This window comes from Muscardinus avellanarius (genome assembly GCF_963383645.1).
Source record: "Muscardinus avellanarius genome assembly, chromosome: 7".
In the NCBI taxonomy this organism is placed as follows: Eukaryota; Metazoa; Chordata; class Mammalia; order Rodentia; family Gliridae; genus Muscardinus; species Muscardinus avellanarius.
This window is the reverse complement of record NC_137793.1, coordinates 56,509,540-56,520,345: the sequence shown is the minus strand read 5'-3', so window position 1 is coordinate 56,520,345 and position 10,806 is coordinate 56,509,540. Positions and strand designations below refer to the sequence as shown.

Sequence of the window (10,806 nt, the reverse complement as noted above, 5' to 3'; positions counted from 1 at the left end):
TCGTTGCTTTTGGTTGGGTTTTTTAAAATATTTTTTCTTAAGATGTTAATAATCAAAAGTAGAAAATAAAAATCTACATTTCATTAGAATAAGATGTTATCATGGATGGTATTTCCCATGATATGCTTTCCCCACCCTTCCCCAAGCAGGGCCCTGCCCTGTTACTTTAAATAAACAACGACAAAGAAAACCTTTGTAAGTGCCCAAGCTCAGTGCAGGGAATAATCACCGTCGTCTTTTTCATAAAAGTTATGTACAAATGGGCCCCAGCCAGTGAGGCGCATTCTCTCCACCCGTATCAATGGAGATCTGAACTCAGCAGCGTGTGCTTCACCCGTGTTCACGGGCTGTGTCCACACCTTCAGGCTCTGTTAAGGAGCGTGGTCCTGGGGACAAGGGGCAGGGGAGAGTCAGCTCTCATCCTGTCCAATCCAGCCCCAGCCCCCGGCTCCCACCGCCCGGGCCGCTCCAGAGGGCACATGGGTGGCAGCCACCCTGGGCCCTCCCTGTGGGCTCAGTGTTCCTCACCTGAGGGCCTTCCAGCTGTCCTTCTCCATGTGGTTCTCAGGACCTTCGCTTTCAAAGGAGGCGACGAAGAGAGCTGAGGATGGGAGCGGGCTCAGGACCGACATCTGCTCGGCCGCCTGCTGCACCCAGTTGCCCTGTCCAGGGTGGAGGTGGTCCCCGGCCAAGGGGACCGGGACCTTGGGCTGGGGACTTGGGGTTGCTTTCTTATTTGGTCTCTCTGGGAGCCTCGTCCTTTGCCCTCATCTGTCATCACTTGCCCATGACCCTCCCTCACGCACCCTGTGAGCTGAGCAGCCTGAGTGACCCCAAGAGGGCAAGGGACTGGGTGGGGTCGGAGCCGCTCACCTTCTTCGCTGTAGATGGGTGCAGTGAGCAGGTAGCTCTGAATCTTCTTGTCCTTCTCAAAGGGACACTCCACCTGCGTCCATGACATGAAGTCATGGATCTGTCTGGAGATCTCCCAAAATTTCTGAAGGGTCAGAAAAGCAATAAGATAATCCTCAGACACACCAAGCTGAATACCTTTGGTCAGGGCAGGATGTGGGTTCTGGCCTCTGCTGGTCCCATTTCTGGTTTTGGGAGGACAGAGACAGTGACTCCTGCACAGTAGACCCTAGGGCCACAGTGGCCTGTGCAGCATCAGAATCAACAGGTGTCCCCTGAGGTCACTCCATCCTGCCCTCGGCCTGTGCCATCAGGCCTCCCCAGGGCAGGGTCCCCAACTCCAGCCACATTGGCACAGAAGCCCCAGGCAGGGCACACCGGGGTCTTACTCACAGGGGCCTGTTCAAGAATCCAGGGCACCCCCTGCCCCTCACCTATGTGAGCCTGGAACCCCTCCACCTCCCCAGGAGCTGTGTCCCACCCTCCATCCTTGGCACAGTGCCCTGCGCCCCAGCGGGCAGGTTCTTCATTTCTACCTGGAATCATCTACTTTTGCCTGGTCTCTGCCCAAGTAAGTCCTTCTTGCATAAAGCCTTCCTGATCTGATTCCCCAAGGAACCCCTGCTCTGCCTCCGAGGTAGGACCACCACTGAAACCAGGGTCCCCAGGTAACAGAGGCCGCCTGAGTCCACAAGCCCTGCGGTCAAGTCTTCCCTGCAGAGGGGCAGAGTTCACGCCTTCTCCCTCACATCTCTGGGCTATACCACAGCCCTGATTCACCCAGTCCTGAAGGCTCTTTCAAGCCTCGAGAAACCTGCAGACCTTGCCACAAAACCATGCAATGCTGTCTCTATTGTCCTGCCCTGCTGCGGCCATGAGGGGCTGTGCTCACCTTGAAGTTAACATGCCCATTGGGTAGTTGGTTGGTGTGAATTTTGTGCAGGAAATAGATATCCTTAACGAAGAGGTTGAACACGGGGATGACAATCTTTTCGCGGCTGCTGTGGGCTGTCTGGGACCTCTGCGTGGCCCCCTGCAGGGCGGTACGGTAGTTGCAGAAGTTGCTGGATGGGTCCATGTGGTGCTGCAGGCACAGGAAGGACCTGTGAACCCCTCCGGCCTGCTCAGGATGCCCGTCTGCAAAGCACGGGATGGCAGACAGAGGAGGCCTGGCCCACGGCTACCCAGGAAAGCATGCAGGACAGGACAGGCAAAGCCCTAAGGAGCCTGCTGAGCCCTGGGGCCTCTGCAAAGCCATAAAGAAGCATCTTAGCCCTGCCCTGCCCAGGTCTCACCTTGCTCCTCTTTATATAATGACATGTCCCAGACCCGACCAGCTACACAAGACACAAATGTTTTGCAGAAATAAAGCCAGGTGTGTGGCACATGCCTGTAATCTCAGTACTTGGGAGGCTGAGATAGGATGATGGTAGGCTTGAGGCCAGCCTCAGCTACTTAGCAAGATCCTTAGCAATTTAGGGAGATCCTATTAAAAAATTAAAAACAAAACAGGGCTGGAGTTGTATCTCAGAACACCCTTGGGTTCAATCCCCAATACCAAAAATAGATGATAGATAGATGAAATAAAAAGAGGATGCTTTGATCAAATCCATCTGGGTAGGACTAAAGATGAACACACAGGATTAAACTCTGAGCTACACTTTACCTCCAAGCTACACCCCTAGCTCTATTTTATTTTTTATTTTGAAACAGGGTCTCCTTACATTGCTAAAGCCTGCCAGCCTCTGGACAACCCAGATGATTCAGGACCAGAAGCCAACCAAGGGAACGACCAGGAAGACTCGGGAGTGCTTCAACATCGGCAACTTCAACTCCATGATGGCCATCATCTGTGAGTGTCCAGCACAGGTGGGGGCCGCCAGCGCCAGCCTCCCGTGCCCTGACCGCCCACTGTCCCTGCAGCTGGTATGAACCTCAGTCCTGTGGTACTAGGATTTTTTTTTTCTTGTGGTACTAGGATTGAGCCCAGGGGCATTCTACCTCTGAGCTACACCCCAGTCCATTTTTCTATATCTATCTATCTATCTATCTATCTATCTATCTATCATCTATCTATCTATCTATCTATCTACCTACTTACCTGTGGCACTGGGGATTAAACCCAGGAGCATTCTACCTCTGCGCTACACCCTCAGCCCTATTTTATTTTTATTTGGAAACAGGGTCTTACTTGGTTGATGGCAGTCTCACTACTTGCTGAGACCGTCCTCGAACCCATGATCTTCCTATCTCAGCCTCCCAAGTAGTGGGATTAGAAGCATGTACCACCATGCCCAGTTCTTATTTTTTGTTTTGAAACAGGATCTCTACATTGCTGAGAGTCTCACTAAGTTACTGAGGCTGTTCTCAGTCCTGCGGTCCTCCTGTCTTGGCCTCCCAAGCCCTGGGATCACAGGTGTGTGCTCCTGTCCGTCTCTGTTCATCCTTCTCTTGAACTTACCTCAGGCCTTGCTGGTTCTGTCAAAGCAGCAAAGGCCAAGAGCAACTCAAGGACCCATGGCCGGAGCACATGGTCCAGGCCAGCTCCATACATTTGAATGTGAGGGGCCCCTTTGGCTGATCGAGAACAGGCATGAGCTCTCGGCTGCACCTACCTCCAGGACGTCAAACTTGGCCGTCTTGACTTTAGACCATGTTTTCTTCAGCCGGGCCACAGGACTGAGGTTCATACCAGCTGCAGGGACAGTGGGCGGTCAGGGCACGGGAGGCTGGCGCTGGCGGCCCCCACCTGTGCTGGACACTCACAGATGATGGCCATCATGGAGTTGAAGTTGCCGATGTTGAAGCACTCCCGGGCCACATCGATGAAGAACTCCAGCACACGGGTCCGGTGCTTCTTCTTCACCACCTGGAAGGCAGCAGGCTGATAGTGCAGAGCCACCGGGGGCAGACAGCAGGGAAGACCTGGGACTCGGCTGCCTGGCCTGCCAGTTTCTTAACAACAGAGGGAAGATCCATCCGCCTGGAGGCCCTGCAAGCCCACCAGCCTGGCAGAATGGTGGTGCACAAGCAGAACTCTCGAGGGATGAGACTTTGATGTTGTCTGTGGGGGACCTGTGTGGGGCACTGCCAAGGCCCTAGAAATGGATAGTCTGTGCACTTTTCTTTTATGCTGAGAATTGAACTAAAAATCATTCTACTTCCAAGCTCACGCCCAGCCCTATTTTACTTATTTTGAAACAAGAGCTAGTTAAGTTGCTGAGGCTGGTCTTGAACCTGTGATCCTCCTGTCTCAGCCTCTCAAGTATACTGGGATGATAGGAATGTGCCACCACTCCCAGCCTTGTGTACTTACTTTCCAAGTTCCATCATCTAACTCCAGGCAGGAAGGGCAGGGATCAGAGTCTCGCGGGGTATGGACAGGCAGCCGCCCCACCCTCTCTGGGGCAGGCATGCTTACCCGGCACACCTCGGTGGCCACCAGCATGCTCAGGCAGTTGAACCAGTTGTCATAGGCCTCCAGGCTGTAGGTCTTCGTCATGTCCCCTCGGCACTGGGGGGCAGGTCACAAGGATCCCAGAGGACTTTGGTTGGACAAGTCAGTTGCTATGACTGGACCCTCCATGGCAGCCCAGATCAAGCCCGCCTGCTTCTCGGCTGCCCCATGTGAGGCTCAGCCAGCAGGCCAGCCTGGCTCCCAGCATGCAGCACTGTCACTGCCAGGCCCTGCAGTGTGAGCCAGGGAGGCCAGAGACAGGGGCAGCAGCAGCCCCCACCCAGGTGGCCAGGCCAATGGCACTGGCAGGGCCCGGAGAGCAAGTGAGCTTTGGCAACTCACCCTGTGCTTGTCCACAGAGTCTGTGTGGCTGATGATCTGGATCAGGTCCTCCGGGTGGATGCTGCTGACTCTCTCCTGGGGGAGGCGGCAGCACAGGAGGGTGAGCAGCAGTGTCACTGGGAGGAGGGGCAGAGCCACAGGGGAGAGCGACAGAGGCCTTGGGCCTCCCTGGGCCATCCTGTCCTGGGGCTTCCGTTGACACGTAGCCCACCTGGCACAGTGGCCAGGGTTGGTGGCCCAGCTTCCCTTTGAGAGGGTATGGCCCGCCCCACCCCCCAGGCAGAGCATTCGGCAGCACTGACCAGCTCAATGTGGGTCAGCTGCTGGGCCAGCACCAGTGGGTCACAGCACACACCCAGGATGTCCTTCTGAGCAGCTGGTGGCTTGGCCTTGAGGACAGGCCCCTTGTCGACTGCCGGCAGCCGGAACTTCTCCCGCATTTCCTGGAGCTGGCTCCGGGTGGTAAGGGAGAGCAGCAGGCTCTGTATCATCTGGGCGATGGCCTTCTTTACAGTGCTGTTCTCCTGTGAGGGTCGGGGAGCCATGAGGGCGTCATCGCAGGCATGTGCAGGGCCATGGCCATGTGGAGACCCACCTTTCCTCCAGGAACATGGCTGACTGGCCATGAGGCCAGGTCTTTGGTGATGGAACAGCAGTGTGAGCTCCTTGGGGCTGTGGGACGGGTTCTGAGGGGCCATCCTGCTTGGGGAGGGGAGAGGGCAGGGCCAGGCTAGGCTTCTGGGTTGGAAGGGGTGGCTTTCCTGGAGGTGGCCAGATGAGCTGCTCCTTACACCATTAGCTCCTTTATGGAAGCCCACAGAATGGACCAAAACAAGGAAAGTCGGAGCAGCGTGGGTCCCCAGCCCCTCCCAAGGGCCTCCTGAGCCCCTGGGGAACAGGAGCTCTGGGCACTGAGAACTCTCCGCCCCTTGGGTCTCCTGTCTCCACCAAAGGCCAAGAGTAAACTGGGAGAAGAGCAGACGGGCTCGTACCTTCCCCACAGCCCCCGCTCCAGGGACAGGGTGCCTGGGGCCAGGAGAGGGACAGCAACAACTTCATGTCGCAGTGTTGTGGTGAACATGGCCCACTGCTGGCCAGCTGGGCTGTCATTGGGAGTGCGGCAAGGCCCAACAGAGCACCCTGCCTCCATCTTGGGGAGTGACAAGGAAGGGGACCACAGGCCCCACTTTCCTGAAGGCAGATCCCAAACTCATCCCAGTGGCCTGGGCAGGGTGGAGGGACCTCACCTCATCACACTGGGTGACGCGGTGCGCAACGGCCTTCAGCTCGGCCATGGTCTTCTCGTCCTGGAAGTCATAGGGGAAGGCCTCTGTCCACTCCCTCAGCAGCTGAACTATCTTGGCAGAGAAGGACTTCAGTTTGGCCTGGAGCAGCGAAAAACAGGGTGAGTATGTGGACCAGAGGGACTGCTGGGCATGTCCCTGCCGCAGGCATGGCTGGCAGTTTTGCATTATCTAAGCCAGTTGCGGGACCCAAGTGTTTCCTATCTCCTAAGTTCACTTTTTTGCCACTTAAATAAATTCATTTCCAAAAACTTGCCCTGCCACTCCCATGACATAGAAAATGAGTTTCATTTAGACAGTGGCCACAGTAAGCAAACAGAAAAAGCCGCTGGGCAAAATCATGTTAAAGGAGACTCTCATCTGCCTCCTCTTGATTAAAGGCAGTTTGGCAAGTGCTGTGGGCTGAGGAGCAAGCAAGGTGAGGGGTACCCTGTCACCGCTGGGTCGACCCACACATGCAGCCCGAAGCAGGTACCCTACACCCCAGCACAGGAGGATAGCAGGCTGCTCACCCTGCTCAGAGGATGGCCCTCCCCCAGGGGCCAGGCAGGATGCAGGATGCTCAGCCACCAGGTCCCCACAGACCCACTGGAATGCCCACCAGCCCCAAACTGTTCCTGCACAGATCCTCTCAGGCCCCTCAATCAGCTCTCCACCCGCAGCCTGGCCCTGCCTGCGTTCGGGGGCCCTATTGCTCTGGCAACCCAGGCTCCCATGGGGCCTAGGCTCCAGCCCTGCACCCCTGCTCAGCAGGGACCCGCCCCTCAGGATGCTGTGATTGGCAGGTGCTCTGGGCCTACACCACATGGCACCTGCTAGTATGTAAGAAAGAGCACAGGCTGCCCATGGGCCTTTCCTACAAACCTCCAGTGGCAGGAGGCCTGGCCACATAAGGCTGGGAGGAGGAGAGCAGGTTAATGCCAGCTGCTGCACTACAGCCCACCACGCTGTCTTCTGCACCAGGATCTTGAGCCTCTGAAAGCCTCGCCCAGCACCTGCCTTCCAAAGGCCTCGGGGCAAGCCAGGGCTTCCTGAACATCAGAACTTCTCTGAGCATGGCCCTATCCAGAAGAGACAAGTAGGGTAAAGGGTCCTATCTAGGTCACTGAAACCCTCTTCTGTGAGTAGTGTTAGGCTGAAGATGCTGCCATCTGGCCCCAGAGAGGGGCAACAAAAGTGCTGCCTGGTTCTGGGGCACTGCTGGCTTTTCTGATAGCTGTAATGGAGCCCTCCATTTCAGGGTCCCTGGCACTGACCCGCAGGGCTGGCAGGGCTACCTGTGGGGACCTTGTGCAGAGGGGAGGGCATGCCAGCAGCAGCAGAGGGTATTTGAGCAGCAGAGAGGAGCTCTTGGCTCTGGTGGCACCCCTAGACCAGGAGGTAGAGGCTAGAGTAAGGCTGGCTTCTCCTTACCAGGGCCCGCCAGGCTGGGCCACAGCGGCCTGCAGCCTCCTAGGGGAGAAGCCGAGCAGCGGCAGCCAGCCTCCCTCCACGGCTCACCTTCTCCGGCCCAGCCTCCAGCTGCAGTCTCTGCTCCAGGCAGATCTGCCCCAGGCGCGCCAGCAGGTCGTGTGGGGGCATGAAGACCCGGGAACTCAGCAGAAACGTGAAGATGTACGTCCTCTAAGGAAAGGAAGCTCCGTCAGGCCGGCCGTGCAGGTGGCAGCCCTGGGTGGGCTCTCAGCCTGGCCCTGGCCTGTAGTTCCCTTCTTGCACACCCAAGCTGCCTGCCACAGTGCAGCCTTCCTTGTAGGATGATTTTCCAGCAGCACCCTCCATCCCACCCATGATGGCGGCTCAACCCGGCATTGTTGGCAGTGCTTCTTGGGCCTACAGCCCCTGGTTCTTCCAGATGCCCCTGGGCTTTGCCCAAGGTTGACAGGCAGGCCGAGGGGCGTGGCTTGGTCAATGGGCAAGGGCAAGTCAGTAGGGCGTGGCTTGATGTGGGGAGCTGGTCTCCCAGGAAAGCAGGGCCTAGTCTTTGGGGTGAGGCTTGAGGAATGGGTAAGCTGCCCCTCAGCAAGGTGAGGCCTGGTGAGGGTAGGCAGAACTGGCAGGCAAGGCCTTGAAGGCCTCCCAGCCAGGACCTGGTATAGATCCTCCTCTGTGTCCACAGGCTTCCTATTATGCCCTGTCTTGGGGGTTCCAGCTACATGTGGGATTTTCAGTGGCTCCTTATGAGCAGGTGACACAGACTGGAGGCAAGGCACACAGGCACCTCTCTGGGGACTTTTGGTCAAGGCAGGAACATCCAGGGGAGGAGCATGTGTGTTTGGGGATGGAGTGCCAGGGCCCATACACATGAGGTGGTGGCAGTGGTGGGGCCAGGGTCTCCGCAGTGGAGCCTGCCCAGCTGCCTCTCCTGCTGCACCTTCCTCCCCTGCCACCCAGTGTTCTCTCCAGGGAAGCAGTCAGGAGCCCAGGGCACTGGGGACCACACAGGTAGCCGTGAACCCAATGGCTCCTCTGGGATAGGCCAGTGAGGGGCTTGTCCTGCTGCGGCATGGGGCCACAGTCCCACAGCCTGGCTGGGGCTGGAGGCTGCAGCTCTGCCCTAGGGCTTCCTAAGGGCCTGAGGTCCTTCCCTTGGCTGTTCCCAGGTATGCAGCAGTAGAATTGGTGCTACTAGCACCGTGACTGGCCCCAGTAGCCATGTTCAGAGTTTAAGGGATGGAGAGAAAGACAGAGGAGAATGGGCAGTACAAAGAAGTCTTCCCAGAGCCCTGGGAGGCAGAGGCGGCCTGACAGGGTGGGAGGCCAATCTGACCCTAGCATCACAGTGGGGCTGGAGGTCAGTGTTCCTCAGCCAGCAGCATCTGACCAGTGAAAGCCATGGCCAGGATGATGCTGAGGGTAAGGGCAGCAAGGCCAGGACAGGCCATGCCTGATATGGACTCTCAGCACACCAAGGGAGCAGAAGGGGGCGTAACAAGGAAAGGCCTCTGTTCCCAGATGCCACTAGCCTCAGAGCTACAGCCCAGCACTATTTTATTTTGATACTGTTTTATTCTGAAACAGGGTCACACTAAGTTGCTGACGCTGGCCTCCGACCTGTGATCCTTCTCTTTCCACCTCCATCACAGGTGTGGGCCACGACACCCAGCTGTCCGATGCCATCTTTCGGTTAAGAGGGAGTATAGGGGCTGTTGGAGAACCACGCTGCCCTTGAGGGGCTGCGCACCTTGGGGCAGGCTGTCACTCTTCCTTCTGGACCATGGAGGTTCATGAACAAAACAAGCCTTGGCTCAGGGATGGGCTCCAGGAAGTGGGCTGGACTCCTCTTGCAGGACCCAGAGTATAGAGACTTGCCCTTTAAATTCCTCCTTCTCCCTAGGGTAGGGGCTTAGCTCAGCTTCCTGTGTGCCCAGGACCATCTCCACCTGCCTGCAGCGGCTGCAGACAGAAAGCCCCTGTGGGTTCCTTCAGGCGGGGCTTGTGTGTGCACAGCAGAGGGAAAGGCAGCCTTCCCTGCGACCCATCACTCCTCCCCATGACACTCCCCTGCCCTGGACCCAGGCACTCACATCGGGGTAATAGTCCACTGTGGGGACCAGGTGCTCCACCAAGGACTCCAGGGACCCAGAGATGAGGCGTCCGTCTTGGAAGATGAGGTCTCCGGAGCCACTGCTGGCCCCACCTCCCCGTTCTCCCATGCCAGGCTGCACCTGTCCACTACAGCTGGGCCCGAGGGTGCTGGAGAAGACCACGGACGTCTGGGGCATAGTTTCCTGGGAGAAAGGAAGGCAGCTGTGAGGTGCGCAACCAGGAGGCCCTGGTCAGGAGTGCACGGTGAGGGCCAGCAGCACCGGCTGAGGGCGGGTGGGGCCGCTCAGTGTATGTTTGATGTATGTTTCTCCAGCACCTGCTTTGTGTACAGGGCTGGATACAGAGCCTGCTTCCTGGGGTTACACTGGGGGAGAAGGGAACTAGAGAAAACAGAGAGACATATAGGGAGTCTAAGAAAGGTGGTACATGGCTCACAGGAGCACCCAGCCAGACACGTGGTGCACACCTACAATCCCAGTGCCCGGGAGGCTGAGGCCAGAGGATCGCAGGCTTAAGGCTAGTACGGTAACTTAACAAGACCCTGTTTCAAAATAAAAAATAAAAAGTTTGGGGTGTAGCTCATAGATAGAGCACCCCTGGGTTCAATCCCTAGTACAGAAAGGAAGGAAGGAAGTTTGGAAGGAAGGAGGCAAGGTCGTTCCTGAAGATAAGGGACAGGAGGTGCCAAAGTCCTGAGTCGTGTGTGTGGACAGGGTGAGAGGGGACAGCGGTGTGACCACCAGGCAGCTCATGCAGGTCCTGAGGCCAGGATGTACCTGCCACTTCTCTAAGCTGGGGACAGCTGATGAGAGCACTGTCGCAGAAGCCCACCAGGGGCCATGTGGAAGTCAACGAGCTGGTTGGGCCATAACCCAGAGAGAGCTTGTCAGGCCAGGAGGCAGAGAGGAGGAGGGGCAGGGCCCACCCTGGCACTGTGAAAGCCTGTGTGGGACCTGAGCCACTGCCAGCACCGTGTAGAGCAGGAGGGCAGGGCTGGGGACATGCAGACTCAGGTGGCAAGGAACTGCTGCCACCTGAGCGGTGGGGCGTCCTGATGGGAGTTTGCTTCCTGGGGCTGTCCCCCGGGATCCCCACCTCACACCACAGCTGGGCCTCTGCTGGGTGCTGTGGTGATTTAGGGGAAATTCTTTTCCCTACCAGGTGATGTAGCATTTGGCAGCCTGCCCTGAGGTGTGTTCTTCCTGCGGCCAGGTGGGGCTGGCCATGGCCGCAGCAAACTCTCCA

The 10,806-nt window shown here is 57.3% G+C and overlaps 1 protein-coding gene across 2 annotated transcripts; it reads right to left on the bottom strand.

Annotated features, from left to right (window-relative positions):
- Positions 1-361: 361 nt before the first annotated feature.
- On the bottom strand, positions 362-9,740 carry RASGEF1A (RasGEF domain family member 1A; the record flags this gene model as incomplete). Of its 2 annotated transcripts, none has more annotated exons than XM_080699052.1 (12): positions 362-386; positions 529-601; positions 874-997; positions 1,805-1,996; positions 3,528-3,607; positions 3,679-3,781; positions 4,334-4,426; positions 4,712-4,786; positions 5,014-5,262; positions 5,959-6,096; positions 7,516-7,638; positions 9,540-9,740. In XM_080699052.1, the coding sequence occupies 12 exons, from the start codon at positions 9,735-9,737 to the stop codon at positions 362-364; spliced, it is 1,473 nt and encodes a 490-aa protein (XP_080555178.1). The 2 variants fall into 2 exon arrangements, with proteins under 2 accessions (XP_080555178.1, XP_080555177.1); XM_080699051.1 differs by having other exon boundaries at positions 5,014-5,235; positions 9,540-9,737.
- Positions 9,741-10,806: the final 1,066 nt, after the last annotated feature.